This window comes from Cynocephalus volans, chromosome 17 (assembly GCF_027409185.1).
Source record: "Cynocephalus volans isolate mCynVol1 chromosome 17, mCynVol1.pri, whole genome shotgun sequence".
Lineage (NCBI taxonomy): Eukaryota > Metazoa > Chordata > Mammalia > Dermoptera > Cynocephalidae > Cynocephalus > Cynocephalus volans.
In genome coordinates, this window is record NC_084476.1 from 37,654,147 (window position 1) to 37,677,678 (window position 23,532).

Genomic DNA, 23,532 nt, shown 5'->3' on the forward strand with positions numbered 1-23,532 from the left:
GAGATCAGGTTCCCCAGGAAAGGGACTCTGAGACTTGGGCACCGGAAATTTACTGGTGAGTGCCCACAGGAGGGAGTGGGGAAGGCAGGACTGGGTGGAGGGAGAAGCTGACACACTATGAGGTCGCGACAGAGGCCTCAGCTGAGCTTTTCCGGGGGAGATCTGGAGCTGGGATGGCCCTTCCGAGATGCCTCAATTCCAGGCAGGAAGGCTGGGCCGGTCATTGGGGGCAGGCTGCCCTGGGGAAAAGCTTGACCTTGGGTGAACCTGCCTCCTTCAGTCACAGGCAAGTCCTGACAACAGGGTAATGAGAGCCTCCTTCCACTGGAAGGTTCCGACAGCACACCACAGTATCCATTACAGGCCCCCTGGAATGGATGAGTTTACACTAAAGGCCCAGTCAGCCTGGGGAATGCTAAGAGGATGCCTCTCACCCAGAGGTTCCCAAATCTGGCTATGCAACCGAGACCCCAGTGCACTTTGTGCAAGCGCAGATTACTGGCCTTCTTCCTCCTGTCCCATTGTCAGACCTTGCTGTTGGGGCCCAGGAATCTGCATTTCTGCAGAGCTCCTGGGAAGATGCAGATGCACACTGAGGCTTGGAAGCCGCTGCTCATAAACAGCACTGAGACCAAGGAGAGAATGTGTCAGGGACATTTCCAGGTCTGTTAGTGTTTACCGAGTAGCTGCTCTGTGCCAGCCCCTGGGCTAGGCCCTGGAACACAGAGGGACAAGTCTGCCACTGCCCTTGAACAGTACATGTCTCCATAGGGTTTTGGAAAGGGTCCTGGAAGAGCTGCAGCTGGTTGCTTTCTTGGGGGTCACTGTCCCATTGCTACTGTTAAAGAAATGGCTTTGGGCAGCATTGGTCTGAGAGGGAGGAAACTGGGTTTGAGTCCCAGTGGTGCGATTTGGGGCAAGTCCTTACCCCTCTCAGGACCTCAGCTTCCCCAGCTGTCCAATGTGGGCAGGAGGGTTGTGTGAAGCAGTCTTGTTCTGATGGTCTGAGCTCAGCCTGTCTCTCAGACATGTAGGAATGGGCCTGAGGGTGTCAGCACCAACTCTGCCCGCTGGACAGGCAGCTCCCTTTGTGGTGACCTCAGGGCCAAGAGATGAGTACATCCTGGGTGCTCCCCGTCTCCTCTTCAGTTTGTCCCTTTTTGATTTTGATGCCCCTGTCCCCTGGGTATGCCCAGCTCTGCCCTTCCTCTCTCTGCCAAATGTCTTGATTGCTGGCTTTGTGCCAGGCTTTATGTCCAGCACGGACACAGGGAGAGATCCCACTGTCCCAACTCTCCAGGGCCTCCCACACTCAAGCAAACGAGCCACTCATTGGGCCCTCTTACTGCAGGAGCCCCAGGGCCGGGTACCTGTCTTCCTTTCCAAAGCCCCTCCTGGATTTGGGAGTCAGAGAGACATGAGTTGGAATCTTGGCCCTCCGGCTTACTCATCGTAAGACCTTGGACAAGATACTTAATCTAAATGGGGACAATAATGGATCAGCTTTATAAGATTGTTGAGAGGAAGAAATTCCCTGCAGAGTCAATCCTGACGGTCCCGTACAGCCTGCTTCCTCCTTGAGGGCTTTGAGCAGGAGGTGGGGGAAGTCGAGGAGGAGCGGAGGACAGGAAGGAGGGGGCCTGGGCAGCAGTTCGTGCCCGTGCCCAGAGGGGTCTCATCCCCTCAGTTCCTCCCCTCACCCCACACCCCAAATCTGGGGTCCTGGAGGAAGAAGACAGTTTGTGCCATCCAAGAAGAGAGGATTTCAAATTCTGGGGATGTAGGATGTCAGGGCAGAATACGAGGCGAGGACAAATAACCCACTTTGGAATAGAGAACTGGAAAGAAAGCGGCACATAAAAAGTGCAGTGACTCCTCAGGGTCTCAGAGAGGGGTCCTTTAAGCTCCACCGTGAAGTCAGAGGATGGACACTAGGATCAAGCTGCTTATCCAGTTTACGGAGCTGCCTGGAGCTGTCCTGTTTCTGCAGGGGAGAGAACATGTGCCCCCTGGGCTGCCCTCAGCTTGTGTGCCCTCATGACTATGTGACCTTCCTCAGGGATCCAGGGATCTCGGCTGCCTCTGCAGCTGATGTCTGGATCCCGTCTACGGCAGCCCTACCTCTCTCACACACCTGCCCTGGTAGGGATCTCACTCCCACCTGGGGAAGGGCCCTTCCGTCCTTGGCTCACTCTCTTGCTAGAAAGTTCTGCCTCTGAGGAAACTGAAATCTACTTCCTGCTGGCTTCCTCCACTGGCCACGCTGGTCCTCTGGTCTCGGTGACAGCTTCTCAGGAATGTACAGGTGGGGTGTCTCACCGGCCTGGACTTCCCCTTCTGTCCCCTCAGCCACTCCATGAGTGACAAGGAGTAGGGATGGGGCTCAGAGCTGGGAAACAATTTTGAATTCTGCTTTCTTTATTGCTCTTAGGTGTGATTTCTTTAATATCCCTCCTCTATTTTGGTGGCAGAGACTCACTTTGCATATCGTTGATTTCCTGTAGAGGTCTGTATTCATCATCTTAACTGGATAATCCCCCTGTTTTATTAATATCTAATACTTTTGTAAATATTGGTTTGGTCCCATGAGTCTGCTGCAATTAAAGCAATAGGCACTTAGTCACAAAGAAAGCAACGAGATTCTGATAGGTAATTTCATTCTCCAACAACTCAGTGTAGTCTGACTTCACTGATCTCCAATAGAATGGTCAGGGACTTGGAGAACAGGAGGTAAAGAGAAGACTGCTTGTCAGAGGGTCCAAAGGGGGATTTTTGTGCATTATCCAAGAAGGGGCTTGGGCCTGGTCCTACTTCCTCAGGCAGCCCCCGTGCTGGGCTCCTGGAGGGGAAAGGGGTGTCCCAGATGGAAGGTGTGTGGAACCTCAGGACATTCTCCATTTAGCCAGGGAGAGGGGCCTTGAGCCTAGGACTGTGGAATTCAGAGGATGGGTCACTGCTAGCCTGGGAAGGAGGGAAGGCTTCCTGTAGGAAGTAGGGTTTGAAGATGCATATGGGATTTCAGGGTCGAACTAATTGTATTAGTTTCCTTTTCTGCTGTAACAAATCGTCACAAACTTGGCGGCATGAAACACCACAAATTTATTATCTTACGTTACTAGAGATCAAGAGTTCAGGATGACTGGGTCAAAATCAAGGTGTTGGCAGGGCTGATCTCTTCTGGAGGCTCTAGGGGAGAATCTATTTCCTTACCTTTTCCAGCTTCTAGAAGCTGACAGCATTCCTTGGCTTGTGGCCCCTTCCTCCACCTTCAAACCAGCAGCAGAGCATCTTCAAACAAATGAAACACATCTCTCTAATTCCTGCTTCTGTCTCCACATCTCCTTCTCCGGCCCAGCCTCTTGCACCTCACTCTTTCCCTCATAAGGACCCTTGGGATTATACTGTACCACCTGGATAATCCAAAATGTCCTCCCCATTTCAAAATCCTTCATCCCACCTGCACAGTCCCCTTTGCCGTGTAAGGTAGCATATTACAGGAATTAGGATGTGGAGATCTTTGGGGATGGGAGGGTATTATTCTATCCACTACACTGATGACTCTGGAATTTTTAAAACTGTGAAAGCCTGGCTGATGGGAAGAGGAATTTGGTAGCCAGAGCAGCCCCAGTCCCGTTGAGTCACTGTCCCACCTCCTTGAAGTAGAATCCAGGGTGTGTTTCTCCCCTGCAGTGTGTGGTTCTGGGAGATGGGCCTCAAGGAGCAAGTGCTGGGCTGGGGAGAGGAGATTGCAGCCTGCAGGCTCTCTGCCATCCCTGTGAAGGCTGGCATCCAGGTGGGTCCTGGGCAGGGGGGCCTGTCATTCCACCATTTGGGGTCCTTGCTCCCAGCTGCTATGTGGACTGGCCAGACAGACGTCCACCAGCAGGTGGGAGCTACATGAGGGCTGATGTGAGTGTCTGGACAGAGATCAGGTCATGTGTCCCTGTCACCCACTGCCATGGTAAGGGAGGCAGGGAGCTGTCCCCCAGCCCCACGTGTCTCCACAGGGGTGCCCACAGAGTGCCTCAGCTCTCCCCAGATGTATTCCCCCACTGGGGCCTTGGTAGTGTTCCAGCCACCACTGTCCCTGGGACGAGTCCCTGCATCAGTAGTCTGTGTCTTCTGGCTGCAGCACACAGCCAGCCCTTGGGAAGCTGCCTCATCCCCGCAAGACCAGCCCAGGACTCAGCATGGACTCTTCTAGGCTTTCGGACACATTGTGGCCTCAGAATGATTCTCTAATTCTCTCGTCCATCACAGTTCTCAGCACCTACAATCTGCCAGGCACTATGCCTAGAGACAAGCAGACAAGGCCCTTCCCTCGGGCAGCTGAGGAGTCAGTGGGGACATTACCCCAGCCCCATATCTCCAAGACACTGCAGCTCACGGTCCTCACTTGTTTACCTGCTTCTACTAACTCTGGGGAAATGACAAAAATGTTATTTCTTTGGGACAGACAAGTGGTGCCATCAAATATAGGGAAACAGGGGTTCCATTCAGGATGCACCAGCATGTGACGTGAGGAAGACTGGCTTCTCCGTGGGAACGTGGTTTGGGTCTGTGAGCAGCCAGGTCTTAGGAGGCCGCAGGTGTGTGTTTCCTGTGGCTGCCATAACAGATCACCACACACCAGGTGGCTTAAAACAGCAGAAATTTATTCTCTCTCAGTTTTGGAGGCCAGGGGTCCTAGATCAAGGTGTCAGCAAGGCCATGCTCCCTCTGAAGTGTCTTGGAGAGAATCCTTCCTTGCCTCTTCCAGCTTCTGGTGGCTCCAGGTGTTCCCTGGCTAGCTCCGGTCTCTGCCTCTGTCTTCACATGGCCTTCTCCCTTGTCCTCTGTATCCCAAATCATACTTTGCCTTCCTCTTATAAAGACATTTAACATTGGATTTATCCACGATAGTCTCATATCAAGATCCTTAAGTTAATTACATCTGCAAAGACCCTTTTTCCAAATAAGATCACATTCACAGGTTCTTAGGGTTAGGACTTAGACATACCTTTTGGGGGTCACCATTCAACCTACTGGCTCTGCTCTGCACTGTGGACATGTAGGTGTCACACACACGTACAGACTTCACATGGGCACAGCTGCATATGTACCCACAGCATTACCCATGTGCAAGCATTCCCCATGTGGAGGAGATCTAATACTTATTCACCTAAGTACTTGCCCTTTAAAATTTTTTTCACTCATGTTCAACTCTGGTTATAGGTTATTAGGAGCTAACTTATTTGTAGAAATCTGAAAACTAGGTGGCTCCATTTTTCAAAAGGAACACTTTCTTCAATGAAGGCTCATCAGGTTTGGAAAGGTGGAAATACACCAAATGGATAAGTTTCTGCAAGAATTTAAGTACATGGCCCAAATCTTTGAAAAACCTCACTATATACCAAAGCCACCTTCTTTATCACTAGAGAGGGGGTTTTTTGGCTTTGGACCAAAAACTGCTTTCGTGAACTATCTACCTATTTGTCTCCCCACCGCCACGGGGGTGCCCAGAACCACGGGCTTCTCTTCCACGTGACAGCTCTGCGGTGTTTGAAGTTGGACATCACTTCCTGCCTTGGTCTACTCTTCTCCAGGCTAATTTTTTAATTAGCTTAAATTAATGGCAGTTCCTGGTGAGTTCCAGCCCCAGTCAAAGTGACCTGAATTATTCCAAGATTTGAGTGTTTCAAAAGCCTGTTTATCATAATTAGCATCTTCATACAGCGGTGCCCTCTGCTTCTAACGAGCCACATTTTAACATGTTCCATATTTTAATGGATTTTACTTGAATGAACTGTTTAATCAAGTGAAGACACATTTCATGAATGAATAGAAGTAAATCTATAATTACACGCTTTAGTCAGGTAAGAGGAGTGACATTTCAGCACAATCCAGGGCTATATATAGCGAGTGCATTTGAATGACAAAGTTGTTACCACGGCTTCCATGGGAGAGCTGGGAATTCGCTTTGCTCTCAAGTTCATTTCGTAACCTAATTAGAATTTTCGAAGAGTTGTAAAATGTGTGTGGCACAGACCTGGTTCTCCCATCTTCACCTGGATCTCTGCTTTCTGGATGATTCCCCAGCTGGTGCAGGGGCCTCCACAGGGAAGGTGTCCTGCGAACTCCTGGCCACAGAATCCGAGTGTCTTGGGGTCTCTGATACTTGCAGCCTCCACTCACTGGCTGTAGAGTTCACTTGCTCCTCGGAGCCTTCTCTGCTTGGGACATGTGGTCTGAACATGGTAACTTGTTATAATAAATTCTGCTTCTCTCTTCTCCCTTTCTTACTTTCTCTCTCTCGGGTCCTGCTCCCTCCTTTTGTCTTTCCATTCTCCCTTCTGAGATAGGCAGGTTCTGCTCAGGGTGTTAAGGACAGGAGCAGAAGGAAGTGAAGATCAAAGACAAGATGTACCTATTGAATGGGGCAGGAGGGGACAGAGGAGGAATCCCAGCTATGAAGAGAGGTGGTGCCCTGGATCTGGAGAAGGTGAAGTCAATGACTTAGGGGTTTTTAGGCAGGCTGGCAACCGAGCCGTGAGCATAGCAGTACTGTTGCTTTGACCCTTAAAATCAGTGGCTCGCAACCTTAGCTGCACTCTGGAATCACCTGGAGAGCTCCAAAAATACTGATGCCTGGGTCCTATTCCAGAGATTCTGACTGGTTTAGGAGGCAGCTAGGGCATCAGTGTTTTCTGTAACTCCCTGGTGAGTGTAATATCCAGCCCAGAAGTCTTCAGGTGACTGCAGCCCCAGCCAACATCTTGACCACAACCTTATGAAAGAGCCTGAGCCAGAACCTACCAGCTAAGTTGCCCCCCTATCCTCACCCATGGAAACTGCAAGATGATAAATGTTTATTTTTTTAAACTCCTAAATTTTGGGATAGGTTGTTGCACAGCAATAGATGACTAGTCAGATTAATAGTTGCCCCGAATGTATCCCCAAGTCAGTCACTTCTTGCCACCTCCACCGTCACCATCCAGCCTCCAGAATCTCTAGCCTGGTTTAGTGCCATAGCCCCTCACTGTCCTTCCTGCTGCTCTCATATCCCTGCCCCCACACCCACTGGTCCCACAGCAGCCTGAGGTACTGTTTCGAAAACTGTTCCAGTCATGTGACCCCCCACTTAAAACTTTGTAATGGCTTCCCACTGTGCTTAGGATCAATACCAGAATCTTTCAAGTGAATTGTAAAGTCTGCAGGATCTGCCCCTGCCCACCTCTTCTTTCTCATTTCATCCAACAACATCCCCCACCCTGCCGCATTAGGCTCTACTTTTAGCCAAGTTGGGACATTGTTCTAGCTTCTCAACTACCTCCCTCTCACCACAGGACCTTTGTACATGCTGCTCCTTAGCCTGAAATCCTCCCTACCCTACCTCCTGGCCTGGGCCTGACTCTCTGTTACAGCAGAAGTATGCCCCTGAACTTGAGAGCCCTTGTCTCAGTGGTTACTTTCACATCCACCAGGGCAGTCATCTGATTATTGTCCCCTACCCTCACTAGACAGAGATCCAGGACAGTGAATGGTTTTGCTCATCATTGGAGGCCCAGCACTACCTCATATGGTGCCTGGAACAGAAGAGATGTCAGCATCATGAATGAATGAGTGAGTGAGTGAATGAGACTGATAAGAATAAACAGACCCTATTCTGGAAGATCTGGGCCCCAGCTGACTGTCCAGGAATGTATTCAAGCCCAGAAGCCAGGCAGTGACTGGCATGAGATGGAAGTGCAGCCCCAGGAATGAAACAAGAACCCAGATGGGGAATCTGAGGTCTGAGAAGGTCCCTCGCCAGGCTGACTAGGGGTTGCACCCCTGGGCTCCCGACCTCAGGCTCCTTACTTGCCTTGATGTGGGGGAACAGGGGTGTCCAGGGCTGAGGTGGGGAATCTGTAGGGGCAGCATGTTCATTGGCCATACCTATGGGGAAAAGGTGTTGCAGGGGCCAGAGCCTGGCAGGACATGCAGATACTGTTCTGGGACCCCAAAGCAGAGACAGTGTGGGTGGATAGAACCTACTGACCCACATGACAATGGGGACAGGGAATGCCTAAAACTGTGTGATCTCTGGAGAGAGGGCAGAGTGTGCATCATCTGGCAGCTGTTCTGTGTTTAATGGAGAGGGACAGGCTTCAGGGCAGGAAGGAGGCCCTGCAGATGGAGAGGCACAGAGGCCTTCTCAGGCTGGTGACCAGCCCCCTGATGGGACAGGGTGGATCCACATTCTGCTAAATATGGGCCACATGGACTCAGTTGTGTGGAGCGAGAAAATTCTCCCACGTAGTCCATTCACCTGCACCCTCTTCCCAGTTCCATTTGCTTTGCACCTTTTCCTCTGGTCTCCTTTTCCTCCTCCAGCCCCCCTGCTTCTCCCCTATATCTCGCAGGCATGGATATAGACCAGTTGTGTGTTCCCCACGCCTAGCCTGTGCACGCAGCTCAGTCCACTGGAGGAATGAGGCCATTGTGATAGCTTCATTGGAGTGACAAGTCCCTGTTACCCTCTTCACCCACTGCCCGTGAGCCAGCTGGGAGGCAGGTTGTGTGCAGACGCACTGGTCTCTGCCATTCAGATGGCTGATCTGACCTCTCTCTGCTCAGCCTGAGCAGGGTATCCCCATGGCTCCTGGCTTCCCCGCAAAGCCACTGAATCCTCCTGGCTCTTGCCTACTTGCGAAGTGTTGGACTTCCCTAGAGCCTGAAGTCTGAATTCAGATGTTAGCTTTCTTGCATTCGAATCTTTGATTCCCAAAGCTAAACAGGAGCCCAAGGAGTTATTGGTCCCACCTTTTATGACCTTTACATTCTCCAATCCCCACCTCCGTGTCCATGGCCTCCCCGAAGAGTCCTTGGTTCCTGTCCTAGCCACACCCCTCTCCTCTAAGTATGAGCAACTTTGTCACTATCCTTGATAAAGGCAACCAGACTGAGCCCAGCACTCCGTGTGGTCTGAGATGCACTGTCCCTTCCTTCATTCTAGATGTGACACCTCTTAAAATCTGGTTCCTAGTCTTCATCTCCCTTTTGGCAGTTGCCTTGTTCAGTTAATACATCCTGGTCTCCTAATCAAGGGGGAAAATCCAAGTCATTAAAAACTGTTTTCACACCATCATCAATGGTTTACTTAAAACCTACCCTCTTCCTTTATGTTCTCAAACTTGAGCGTGTAACAGAATTACCTGGAGGGTTAAACACAGGTGGCTGGGCCCCACTCCAGAGTGTCTGATTCAGCAGGTCCGGGGTGGTGCCCGAGAGTTTGCATTCCTGACAGGTGATGCTGGTGTGACTGGGGCAGGGACGGCACTTGGAGAAGCACTGCTTTAGCAACATGATTTCTGATGCGACCTCGTACCCTCAGTCCACACCAGTTCTCAGGGTGGCGGGAGAAGGGATAATCAACAGCTATTGCCTCCAAGCCTCGTGTCCCAGGTTATTCACTATCCCTGGGGCTCTGACCCCTCATTCTTCTCCGTGATACCAAATGTCTTGGGCTCCTACTCCAAAAGCAGGGAGAGTTTTCCCTGGAGGCCCTTGGCCTTTAAGGAGCCGAACCCTTCCTCACCTCCCTTCTAGCAGCTCCGGTGCCTGTTCACAGCCTTCCTCATTCTGCTGTCAGTCTGTGTCTCCTGCCCTCCTGGTCCTCCCTTCCATGTGATGGAGCGGCCTTCTTCCTCCCCTGCCCATCAACGCCCGTCTCTCCCCATCCCTCCCAGGATGCCCAGGACCTTTCAGCAGATCAGACCCCTGGGGGCTGCCTCACCAGGCTCAATATGCAGATGAGGCCCCCAGTGGGGCCCCGACTATATTTGAGTGTGTGTGTGTGTATGCGCGTGTGTGCATGCGTGTGACTGTGTGTGTGAGTGTATTTTATTTTCTTGGGAGTTAAGGGTTTATCCTTTCCCAGAAGAACACATTTCCACTTTTATAATGGAGGTGAATAGAAAAATAGAATTCACTTTGCAGAAATTGTTTACAGCATACTGCTATAAGACATTGGCTCCGTTAAACAAGAGGTACCTGCAGATCTGGAAGGAAACACAGTTGTTTAAAAATTTACTCAGTAAACCTTTCATCAGTGCACTGAAGGATCCTTCTGTCCACATGTGAGGGTGTGGAGTTTTCCCTTGTGAGGAAGATCAATTGTTTCTTTTCCAAGCTTTGGTTATTTTAAAGTGCCATTTATTACTGATTTCCTCCACCTGCTTTCCCTAAAAACGTCTATTAGACTTCATACTTGAGCTGAGTGCAGACTCCTTGGTGCTGAAATTATGGGTGGTGGGTGGCTGATCGCTCTGACCTCTGTTCTGACCTGTTCTGGTTTATGGAGCCTCAGAAATGTCCACGTCTGGCCAAATCCAGAAGAGCCAGCCTGGGAGCCTGGGAAGAGCACTGGGCTGGGAGTCACACCTCAGTTTCCTCATCTGTGAAATTGGGGGCGGATTGAGATGACCTCTAGGGTGTTTTTTATTTGTTTGTTTTGAGTTCTGACCACCTATAAAATATTTTGTTCTGTCATATTTATGTACAGCTCCTACGCACACACTAGTACACACATATAGACACCCCAAACCAGTGACTACATTGATGCCTGGAAATGACCATTCCAACATTTAAGCTGTGTATAGAATTTAAGAGTGTGAACATTTAGAGGCATAAATGAGTATAAAATTTTAGAGGCACTTTACATCCTCAATGTTTTTGCTGAGCCTTGAATCAACGCTGTGAGCTACTTGCTGTATGGCCCCCATTTTATAGGTGAAAAGACTGAGACTCAAGAGAGGCTGAGTAGTTTCCCTAAATTTGCTGTGTGCCAGTCGAGAGCCAAGGCTTGTCTGGAAATGCCCTGGAGTCCCTGCATTGGGCTGCACCGCTCTCCAGCAGTGGCTAGTTTGCACGGTTTCTGTGTTTAGTCATTGCTATTGCACCACAACACCATCATGACACGTAAAACTGGTAATGGGACCCTGTCTGCATCTTGAAAGGATCTGAGGCCACAGAAACTCTAATGGCAAAAGCCAACTTTTTTTCAGCTAACTAGCTCCCAATCTTCTATCAAAATAGAGCTAAAAACTAAGGATGGACAGGTTTAACCTGACTGTGGCAGTTTCTTTCTTTTTACAAAACATTTATCACAAAATATTTCAAGCATTCAGAAAAGCATAGAATAAAATAAACACCCATGGACTTACTAGCCAGAATTAATAAATGTTCACATTTTGCTCCATTTGCTTCCTACTTCTTTTAAAGAAATAAAATATGGCAGCTCTCATTGAAATCTCCTTTGTTCCCCCTTCTTGGTGGTGGCTTCCCAGTGACCACCCTGTGACATTTAGGGCCAGATTATTCAAAACAGTTTGATATGTATATTACAAGAATCCACCAATGTTGAAATAAGAGATGCTTTTTTTATTGTGGTAAAATATACATAACAGAAAATTTACCATTTCAACCATTTTTAAACATACAGCTCAGTAACATTAAGTAGAGTCACATTTTTGTGCAACTGTCACCACTGTCCATCTCCAGAACTTGTCATCTTCCCAAGCGGAAACTCTGTGCCCATTAAACAGTAACTCCCAATTTCCTCCTTCCCCCCAGTTCCTAGCAACCACCATTCTACTCTCTGTCTCTATGAATTTGACTACTCAAGGCACCTAAAAGTGGAATCATACAATATTTGTCATTTTATGTCTAGCTTATTTCACACAGCATAATGTCTTCAGGGTTCACCCATGTTGTAGCATGTATCAGAATTCCAGTCCTTGTTAAGGCTGCATAATATTCTATCATTATGTGCCACTGTTTGTCCATCCACCCATCCATCCATCAGCAATGAACGTTTGGGTTGCTTCCGCCTTTTGGCTACTGTGAAGAACGCTGCTATGAACAGTTCAAGTCCGTGCTGTCAGTACTTTTGGGTATGCCCAGAAGAGGAATTGCTGGATCATATGGTAATTCTATGTTTAATTTTTTGAGGGCCTGCCATGCTGTTTTCCACAGCAACTGCACTGTTTCACATTCCCACCAGCAATACACAGGGGTTCTAGGTTCTCCACATACTCACAGACACTTTTCTAGTTTTTGATGATAGCCATCCTAAAGCGCATGAAAAAGAGGTGCTTTTAAGGATCATCTTCTCTCAAAGAGGAGGGAACTGAGGCCCAGAGAAAGGAAGGGTCATACCGAGAGGCCAAGGTCACAAACAAGTCAATGACAGAGCAGGACCTGGAAGCTGAGTCCCCTTATCCAGTTCTTTATACTAAAACACAGTCCAGTTTCCATCACTATATGTCAGAGGGTACATAGCCATGGCCACGGGTCACATACAGACTTCAGATTTATTTGGTTTGATCCTAATTTTTTTTCTTTTTTCTTTTTTTAAAAAAACCCTCAAAATAGTCAATACTAAAAAATGAAATCTAGATTTCTGATTTCTCCCTCCAAAATCAGAAGGTCTGGTGACCCTGGACCCAAGTTCTAGCATAGTAACCAAGTCGCAGCTGCTATATTTAAATGGGGCATGTGGTCACCAGTTTGCCATGATCCCCACTACTCTCCGATATCTCTCCACACAGGCTGCTTCACACACTGGCTGGACCCAGTGACATGGAGTTTGCAGCTATGTGCTTTGCAGATACATAGATGTCAGTCGTTCTGGGTGTCCGTGCACACGGAGCTATGTCTAACATCACAGGCTGGTTTCATACCTCCTACTCTTTCCTCTAATCTACATTGTCTCTGAATGTCTTGGCTATTTTCTTCACTGCAAAAGTGAAATAATATTGCAAATAAATAGTGCAAAATATGAACAGAGACATTATTGGATAGCCTGATTTGGAGACAGTGTGATGTGGTGGAGAAACACTAGCAAGGGTGCTAGTCTGGACTCTCGTAGGAACTCCTTGGGCACCCTTAGCAAGTCCCTTCCCTGTCTGGCCTCCTTGCGTCCATGTATCAATTGGAGGGTGGGATGGGGGAATCCCTGAGGTCCCAGGGGGTGCTCTAGTTTATAATGAAGAAAGAAACTACTCCTTCGTGTTGTTGGTGGAGAAAATCACTTTGCCCACTTGGAGCCGCTTCCCCAGGACGACCCCTCTGAACTGGCCCTTCCTATGGTCACCAGCACACTCACCCTCTTCTTTCTCTCTGCTGATAGGTGAGGAACGACCTGACCGGGGTTCTGTATGGTGAGGACATCGAGATTTCAGACACCGAGAGCTTCTCCAATGATCCCTGCACCAGTGTCAAAAAGCTTAAGGTAGGCACAGGCGACCGCCACCTGAATGACAGACTGATGGTGATGCTCCTGGGGTTCCCCACATCCCCTGACTGTGAAAGAGCCTGAAGTTTGGTTCCAGGGGTTGGCTTCCCTGGGTGTCTCTCTTGCTCGCTGTCCAGCACTGGTCAAAGGTGCTGACTGCCAGGCACACAGCCATTTAAGCTCTCACCGTAATGGTTACATCTCTCAACCCAGCCCGAGGGGTAAGTAGGGCACAAATTATTATCTTCTCTACTTAGAAGAGGCTCCAGAGAGGAAATATTTTGCCTAAAGCCCACAGCAAGGAAGTATTGGTCCTGGGACTGAAAGCCCAGGCCCCTGACCCCCATACAGTGACATTCATTTTAGGAAAAGAAAAAGTCAACTAGAAGTTTCTCCAGTTGTAAATAAGCCTCTGACTTTCATTGGTCCATTCATTCTGCAATCTCTCTCTGACACTTTTGTGTGCCAGACCCTCTCCTGGGCTCACAGACTCCCACAGAACTGTCCTTGTCCTCGGGTTGTCAAGGCATGGCCTGGAGAGGAAGACAGATACCTCCCAGGGGAAACAGGAACGAAGGGGGCTGGGAACAAAGGGAGGAAGTGGCTCATCCCACTTGGGGAGAGGGTTCAGACAAGGCTCCAAGGAGGATGGGTGGAGCAGGATCCCAGCCTGCAGGAGTACGGCAGGGAAGGAGGGATGGAGATCCAAGGGCAGGGCATGCTCGTCCTGTGCTTGGGATCAGCGGGAATTCCACCAAGCCTGAAGTCTCCAGGGAGGAGATGGGAGGGAAGACACTGAGGCTGGAACAGGGTTTGCAGCCAGTTCCTAGGAGCTGCGAATGCTGACCTAAGAAGTTTAGTCTTTTATCCTGAGGGCAGTGGGGAGCTGCTGGAGGTCTGGAAGCAGGTACAGGGGTAGTCGGAGCTGTTGACTTCCTCTTTTGCTCTCCTCTATTCCCTCATGCCCACATTTAAAGTCGTTGGCATGGAGACCCCAGGTGCCAACTGCTGGTGTGTCCCTTCGGTCTTGGGCGGGTCCTAAGCTGTCCCAGTTGGAGCAGGTGGCAGTTTAGAGCTGTTGCCTTCCAAATTCCTCAATCCACAGATGGGGAGCTCAAAGCCCAGAGATGGGGAGCAAGGGAAGCAACATGCCTATTGTTAGTCACCTCCTCAGAGCAGACACAGCCCCGGGAGCCCCTGCAGATGAGGAAACAGTCACCAGGGGAGAACCTGCTGGCAGCCCAGGTAGCTGGAGCCACATCTGCTCAAGCTCTTCCCCCGCAGTGCCACAGACTTGGAGGGCTCGGGGGTGGGGTGGCCACTCTGCAAGGAGCACCTGGGGCGGGGTGGGGGTGGAGGGAGCCCTGGTGCTGAGCTGACATTCTCTGCCACAGAGGAGGCATCTCCCCAGGACGGCGCTTGAAATAGCTTCCTGCGCCTCAGGGGCCCAGCAGTGTTTGGGCTTTCAAGTTTAAAGAGCCTTTGTGTGTGGAGCAGAGGTTCTAGTTGAAAGCCTGAGAGAATCAAGATGGAACTGGGCGGTGTGCTCAAACCAAGCAACTCCAACAGCAGTAGGAGTGATACTGATGATGACGACAATAGTGCGGAAATAGCTGGCCTTGGCAGTGGCCGACCAAGGGCCAGGACCCATGCAGAGCCCTTGACCCTCACTCACTCATTTAGTCCTCCCAAAAGCCCAAGAGCAGAGAAAACTTTCATGTCCCTGTTTCACAGATGGAGACTTGAGGCCTGAAGAGGCTTAAGAACGACTCCAAGACACCCCGCTAAAAAGTGGTGGGTGGGATTCAAGCCCAGGTCTGCGCGATGCTGGGGCCCAGCTTTCTCCACCACCTGCATGAGCTTGAGAAAGGATTGCATCCCACAAGCAGGAGAGCAGGGCCCAGCTCAGAATGCTCCTTCTGTGGGCAAAGGATCCCCTCTGCCCAGACACCTGCATGTCTCCTTCCTGCGCCTTTTTCAAGTCTTGGTTCAGTCATCCCCTGTTCCCAGAGGCCTTCCCTGGGCACTTTATGGAGCATTGAAATCCCTGCCCCTCCAACTCCCACTGCCCCTTTCTTATTTTCTCTGTTTCACTGATTGACATCTATATTCATTTCCTGGTAACAAAGTACCACAGAAACTTACTCTGTTATGGTTTTTAGAGGCTAGAAGTTCGAGATCAAGGTGTGCTCAGGACTGTGCTCTCTGGAAGGCTCGAGGGCTCTTCCCTGCCCTTCTGGCATCACGGGCAATCCTTGGCAGTCTTGGCTTGCAGCTGCGGTCTCTGCCTCATGTGGCATTTTCCCCCTACCCTTCACATCGTCTTATTAGGGCACCAGTCGTATTGGATTAAGAGCCTGTTCCAGTATGACCTCTTCCTAACTCATTACATCTGCAGTGACCCTGTTTTTAAATAAGGTCACATCCTGAGGTAACTTGGATTAGGATATCAACATACCTTTTGGGGGGACACAGTTCAACCCCTAACAGCATTTGACATAACTCATTTTGTCTAATTGTTTTATCATCTGTCTCTTCCCATTAGAATGTAAACTCCAGGAAGCAGAAGTTTCTCTCTCTCTTGGTCACTGTTTTGTTTCTGTTCACCTGAAACCCAGCTTAACAATTTGTTGAGTGTGTGTGAATGAAATACCAAGTCTGGACAGACAAAACCAACAGAAGACACAAGGACAAAGTACTCAGGAACAAAGAAAAGGTAGTAACTCTGCAAAGCTCAGAGGAAAAGTGAGTCTGTGATTTCTTGTGGGATAAGATGCAGAAGGAGGTACAGAGGACAAGGGAGAAAACCAAATATCAAATAGCAGGACTAGAATCTGCACTGGAGATAGTAAAGAGCAGAGTCAAAGCCAAAGGAAATGGAAATCGATAATGTAGGGAACAAACCTGAGATGCTTTTCCAGAATTCAGAGGAAATGGCCAAAGAGACCAATTCAATGAGAGAACAGACAACAGTTATTGATGCTGGAAAAGGGAGATCCTAAGGGAAAGCCAGGACGAATGAAACAGAACCAAAATAAAAAGCAAAACAGGTGCCCCAGAAGCAACAGGCATTTTGCTGTTGTCTAGCACCCGGATTTTGGTGTCGAATACCATTCTGCAACAAAAGGAACCAGGGCTCCTTGGAGAAATGGCTGATTCTGTGGGGGAGGAAACAAATGAGATGATCCTGGAGCATCCTGTAGTGCCAGAAAGTAAGGAAATGACCAAAACAGCAGCAGAACACACTGGCGGGGGGTTGTCAAAGGTGTTCAGCAGCCAATTGAAAGAGCTCCCAATGTCCAAGGCTGGAACAATTTGAGCGATAACATAAAACTAGTATTGGCATATAACCCAATACTAGTTTTCTGTGGATATTATGAAATAAATATCCACTAGCCCATACTTATATAAATTACTGAATAAATGCACAGGAGAGAATAGACAAATCTCCTATGCAGAATTCCAATAACATATGTAGATACTTCACGCTCCAAGGAAGGAGTTATGATTACCCACTAATTAATTTCCTTCCTTCCAAAGAGTACCTGTGTGAAAAGGGGAAAAAGAATAATTTGACGGTGGAGAAACCTGACAAACACTACCTCAGGCAGGCAATCAAGGACAACATCAACACTGATAAGTGGATAGCAGCCTTGATATAATGTGATGAAATGGCATTTTACCTCTGTGGTCTTCCTCCCCCAAATCCATAACCCCAGTCTACCCAGGGAAAAAAATCAGACAAATTCCAGTTGAAGGCCATTCTACAAAATACCTGACCAATACTCCTTAGAACTGTGATGGTCACCAAAAATGCGGAATGTCTGAGCCTCCAGGAGCCTAAGGAGACATGACAACTAAATGGAATGAGGTGTCCTAGATGGGATCCAGGAATAGAAAAAAGACATTAGAAAAAAACCTAAGGGAATCTGAATAAAGGATGTACTTCAGCTAATAATAATGTATCAGGATTGGTTCATTAATTGTAACAAACATACCATGCTAACATAAGATGTCAATAATAGGGAAAACTGCGGGGAGGGGGCAGTATGAGAACTCTCTATACACTATCTCCAGTTTTCCTGTAAATCTGAAACTATTCTCAAATAAGAAGCTTACTTTTTTTTTTAAAGAAGGAAACAAACTCAAGTGGGCTTAAGACAAACATAGTAGATTGGGCCATATAAAATTGTCAGTATTCTACCATTTTTTAACTATAGAATCAACAATTTCATATGGAAATGTGCAGACTCTATGAGCAGACTAGACAGACTCTGCTTTCTAGCAGAACTGGTGAAGAGAGCATACTTAGACACATTCTGGCCAAAGATTTGACGTACAAACTTAAAGGGGAAAATCTTACAAGCATCTAGGCCAGATAAAAAACAAACTTCTCACAAAGATGCAAAAACCAGGCCACCTTCTGACTCCTCTGCAGCATTAAATCCAGAGATGATGGAGCAACTGGGAGACATTCTCTCATATGTGAGGCCCACACGGTGTACCAGCCAGATGCCCTTCTTGAAGCTGCGTCCTACATCAGCCTGCTGAGAGCAAAGGCAAAATTTACAGCTGAGGTCATAACAGAAATGGCTGAGCGGGGCCACTGGAACCCGTGGAAAGAGAGCTAAGTCTCAACAATTGTTATAAAAGTGTATACAGATGCAAAAATTACATATGCTTTTACATATAATGCAAAAATAGATACTGCAATCACAATAATTGAGATATAAAAATCCAAATAAAATTCACAGGGCCTAGGAAGTGGGAAAGTAAAAAAATTGGTGCTAAACTCCTGGTCTTAACTAGGAGAGGGACTCAAAACAGACCATTTTACTCCTGAGTTTCTTAATCAGAAATATGTAAGCTAAAGAACACTTCAAATAACTCAATGGTACATATACTACAATGCAAGCAGAACTTGTGGCTGCTGAAACACAGAGGACAAAGGAGAACTAATCTGCGTATTGAAAACAGAAAGCAAACGTGAAAACCAGAAAGCACCAAACAGATAATTGCAGAGCAAATATGATGACTCTAATCAGAAATTCAAATAGGTCAAACTTGCTATTAAAAGGCAAAGACTTTCAGGTTGTGTTTTGAAAAACTAACTGTAGCTATTTACAACAGATTAATGATGCAGAATGGTTAAAAGTAAAAGGCTCGGCAAAGGTCTGGCAAGCAAACCGAACTGCAGCAAGAATCCCGGTGTTCATATCAGACCAAAACGAATCCAAGGTGCAGGTGTTAAACGGGATTAAGGAGAGTTGTTTTAGATAAGAGTATAATTCACTGTGAGAATAGCATACTTGTGGACTATTACTGCTCTAAATTACGTCTCACTAGAATAAATTTTAAAAAGCCTTTTAAAAATACAAAGGGGAATTGGCAGAAACACAAGAGCACTGGGAGACATTACATCTCTCTCTCAGTCTTGGACAGTTCACCCATACAAAAATGAGCAAGAACATAGAGGAACTGAATAATGAAATTAATGAAAATGATGAAATTAATAAGGCTAATTTAGCAGATATGTATCGAAGCTCGTGTCCAGAAAGTCAGGAAATAAAGCCGTCTCTGTGTGATGAAGGCCCGAGGCTTTTCAAACTCATTCCAAGTCTTTTCTGAATGGGGGCCTTCAAGTTGAACATTTCTAGGCTGGGCTGGGCAGCCACCCACGCAGAGACCAGGCACTGGACCCTGTAGCGGAGTGCTCCAGGCTTCGGACTCCCTCTCTGTCCCCCTCAGTTGCGTCATCCACCTTCCCTGAAGTGGCCCCCAACCCTGTATGCATATTTTCACTTTTTGGTGGAGTTGGTATGTGTTTCATTTCAACCGCGGGACTTCCACAGATTCAACTCTTCTGGAGTTGAGATGTGAGGGGCATTTGCCCCAGTTCAATCCAGCTGCTGTGGGGCCAAATACGTTCATGGGAAGAACAGAAACTTAAGTATTTTAAAATAAATAAAACACAGATTCAAAAACTACACAAAGCAATTGAATGTCTTAATGAATGGTAAGGGGAATACTGCCCGGGTCAGAGAACTTTGTCAGACACCCCAAAAGCTTTTTCCATCTACCCATGTCCAGTCACAGTCCCCACCTTCACCATCAGTAACCATTCACCCTACTTTTATAGTAATTACTAACATTATTTTATTTATTTTTTTGTTCAGAAGTCAAAATACATAGGGAATGTCATTCTAGTTGTTACCTATTTTTTATTGTGGTAAAACATACATAACATAACATTTGCCATTTTAACCATTTTTTAGGGTTCAGTGGCAGTAAGTACACTCGGTGTTGTGCAGCCATTCCATTTTCCGTCAGTTCCACAACATTTTCGTCACCCCAAACAGAAACTCAGAACAGGGGCTTTTGAATCAAGTAGGTCCGGGGTGTGACTCCTGTCCCTGCATCAGTGTCTTCCTCTGTAGAAAGGACATTGGGACATTCATCGAGCAGGATTGTGTGGTGGTCATCATGGGCCAAGTGTTGGGCTCTCACAGGGGCTGAATAATCAGTAGTTGATGTTTTGTTGGAAACCTGAGAAACAAACACTGCAGTTGAGAAAACACTAAATAACAAAACACTCGATAATAAAATCGTGAACTTTAAAGGAAAAAAAGTCATGGAACTCCCTATCTCTTAATGAATATCATAAAATAATAACAAAGGGTTTCATAAAACTCAAACTTTGGGGCATTAGCAAAGCTGAGAGGTTATGAACAACTCGTTTGGGTGCTCGAGGCCTCAGTGTCCCACCCGGCTCCCATTTCGCAGTGCATTCACCAGAGGAGGTAGGAGCAGGCTCGCCTGCATTAGCTCTGTGAAACATAGGATGTCTGTCCAGCGGGCTGGTTTTCTCTCCTTCCCATCTTATCTCAGCTTCTTCTTCTAACGCCCTCACCTCTTGCTTCTGCTTTAACAGCAATGGATGACACTTTTGAGCATGCCCTTCATGCCCACGGATTCATTCATTCCTTTAATCCTCACAATAACTACAACAGCAGTCAGCAAACTACAGCCCATGGGCCAAATCCAGCCCCCTGTGTTTTTGGAAGTTTAGTTTTCTTGGAACACATTCGTTTCCCACATCATCTCTGACTGATTCTGTGCTACAGCAGCAGAATTCAGCAACTGCGACAGAGACTGTATGGCCTGGGAAACCCAAAATATGTACTATCAGGACCTTTCTAGAAAATGTTTGCCACCACCTACTCTGAAGGTAGGTCCTGTTAATATCCCCATTATACAGGGAGAGAAACTGAGACTCAGGAAGTTTGAGAACTTGCCCATGGCCACGCAGCAGAGGTGGCTGGGCTGAGGTTCCAGCCCCGCAGTCTAGCTACAGACTGGCCTTAACCCCCACGGTATCCTCAGCTTCCTGCCCTCCCACATTCCCAGATAGCAGGAGGACTCCTTCATATCCTGTGGACATCCCAGGGGTTACTCATACACCACAAATTTAAAAATGACCTCTCTCTCCCAGGCCTTTTCAGCAATAAACAGGAATGAGGTGGCTTCACAACTTATATACTGACCATAAGTTCAGGGGTGGTAAAAGGAAGGAAATGACAGACAGAAAGACATAAGGCTGAACAGAAAACTCTCATATTCAAGTTTTGTATCTGTGCAATGTTTGGGCTCCTGTGAGACATCATGAAGACCCTCTACATTGAGCCAGGCTTTCTACTCTAAAAAAAAGAAAAGAAAATATGCCTCTGCCACTCAGAGGCATATTTAGCTTTCTTTTTGAGTGATTTGCAAAAACAGCCCAATATTCTCCACCAATATTATTTATGCCTTACATGTCACAGTAAGGGGACAGCTTTGACCAGAAAAGCCACTCAGCTGGTCAGTAATGACATATATGGTCTTAGAACCCAAGTAGAGAGGGGAGGAAGGCAGAGTCAGTCTGGGGTCAGGACCCGCCACATAGGGAAGTGTATTAGTTTCCTATTACTGCTGTAACAAATCTGAGTGGTTTCAAACAATACAAATTTATCTTACTGTTCTGGAGGTTAGAAGTCCGAAATGGCTGCGATTGGCTGAAATCAGGGTGTCAGCAGGGCTGCCTTTCTTCTGGAGGCTCTGGGGGAAGATTCGTTTCCCTGCCTTTTCCAGCTTCTAGAAGCTGCCCCGTTCCTTGGCTGGTGGCCCCTCCCTCTGTCTTCAAAGCCAGCAAGTCAGTTGAGTCTTTCTCACACTGTATCACTCTGTCCCTGACTCTACCACTTTCAAGGACCCTTGTGATTTCATTGGGCCCACCTGGATAATCCAAGAAAATCTCCCTATTTTAAGATCAGCTGATGAGCAACCTTAATTCGATCTGCAACGTGAATCCTCTCTTGCCATGTAACATAACACACTGACAGGTCCTGGGGGTTAGCATGTGGGCATCTGTGGGGGGCATTATTCTGCCTACCCTGGGAAGACCGCAAAGATAGGCCCTGAGGTGCACCGTCCTCTGCTTTCTCCATGGGAGAGTCCTAGTGGCAATTGTGCCCCCCTTCCCCCATTGGCCAGAAAAGTCCTAGTGGGAATTGTCCCCCTTTTCCATCACCAGATAGGAAAGTCTGATGGGAATGGCCACCCCACAGGCCGGGAGCCCGTCCTGACCGCCTGGAACTGGGGTTCATGGAGTACCCCGAGGGGACATGCAGCATCTCCCCCTGAGCCAGTTTTGCTCAGAGACATGGGGAAGAAAAAGCATTATTTTTATTTTAAGACGTAGATATATTATTGGAATGCTAAATATACTTGAATTTTCAATATACAATAATAAACTTTAAAGAAATGCCATGCTTTGCCAGTGGGCTGCTGTGAGCTCTTCCCTGCTCACCCCCTTCCCTGAGAGTGAGGACGTGCTCCTGCTTCTCTGCCTTTAGGGACACTTCTGGTGGGGGAAACAAGCCTAAGAAGGACTAATTTTAGCTAAATAAAGGAGAGTACTCATTCTGGGTGTGGAATCAGTCTGTCAGAGCCAGGAGGACTTTGCAGAACATCTAAGTTGACCCTCTGGGCTTACCCCAGGTCTGCAGCCAGACAGCAGGGGCAGCAGTGGCCCAGGCTCCCGTCGCCTTGGCCAGTGCCACTGCCCCAGCTCAGGCCACCTCCCGGCCCACATCATGGCCAGCCTCTAATAGTTCGGCTGCCTTAGGACTCATAGCATCTCATCCCTTTCTTCACATTGTGCAGAGTTTCATTTGATTTTTCAGCAGCCCAGCAGGGTAGTTAGAGGAGTATGTGAAGCTAAGCCCCTGAGAGACCAGAATGCGATTGAGAGAGGCCTAAGACAGATGCATGGATGGTAGGAGACTCCACATAACCCAGAGGTCAGTGCCAGGGTTGACCTTGACCTCCCTTGCAGGACCCTGTACTCCTGTGGCTCAGCAGGCTGCCAGGACAGGATGGCCGTGATCTTGCTAGCCTTCTGCTTTCCTGCTCTCTCAAATGCACTCCAGCTATTTTAATGACTCAGGATTGCATTTGCTGTGCCAGTCCTTTCACTCAAAAATCTGCAGGAATTTTCTTGATAGTTGCTGCTGCAGATTGATTGCTGAGCTCCAGCAGCCCGGAACCGGTGGGGTTTGCTTTCTCAGCCTGGGAGGTGGTAGATAGGGGTGAGTGGGTAAGCACTCAGGCTTTGGGGCCACACCAACCTGGGGTCATGGCTGGTGCCACCACTTCCTGCCTGTATGACCTGCTGTCTTAGATTGAATTCCCTAGAAACAGAGCCTAAGATTCTTGCAAAAGTGACTAACCGAGGGAATACCCTCGGCAGGATAAGGCAGGAGCGAATGAGGCCAACACACTGTCTGTGCTGGAGACAAGATTAGCCCGGCCCCCTGGGGGTCTCTGGAGCACAGACAGCACCATCTTGCAGCAAGAGGGCTGGAGTTTCTGCCTGTGTGAGTCAGTCTTTGGCTGCTGTCTGCAGGGTGGAGCATAGCATGGCCTCCCAGGGCCAGGAAGCTCCCTTTAGCTGAAGACAGTTCTCCAGAGAAAGGAATGAGCTGCCAATAGCCCACCCTCAATGCCACTGCAGTGGGTGCTCCAGCCCTGAGGAGAGGAAAAGACCCAGTGGGACCAACAGTGTCTACTGAACCTTGGACAGTTGCTTGATTATTTGGGCCTTGGTTTGCTCGTGAAACTTTCCAAAATGGGCATAATAACAGCACTCACCTCCTAGGGTGGGGTTGATGTACCGCTTAGCACAACAGCTAGAAAGAGCTTAGGAGTTGTGCTTTATTTTTCTGTTAGGATCCCTT

At 48.1% G+C, this 23,532-nt stretch overlaps 1 protein-coding gene across 1 annotated transcript in view; it reads left to right on the plus strand.

The window, feature by feature from the left end:
• The window catches only part of GABBR2 (gamma-aminobutyric acid type B receptor subunit 2), a 378,270-nt gene that overhangs the window by 177,671 nt on the left and 177,067 nt on the right, over nucleotides 1–23,532 (plus strand). Inside the window, exon 4 of the mRNA XM_063082450.1 lies at nucleotides 13,154–13,255. Within this exon, the coding sequence (XP_062938520.1) occupies nucleotides 13,154–13,255 (102 nt within the window). The remainder of the gene's footprint in view (nucleotides 1–13,153; nucleotides 13,256–23,532) is intronic.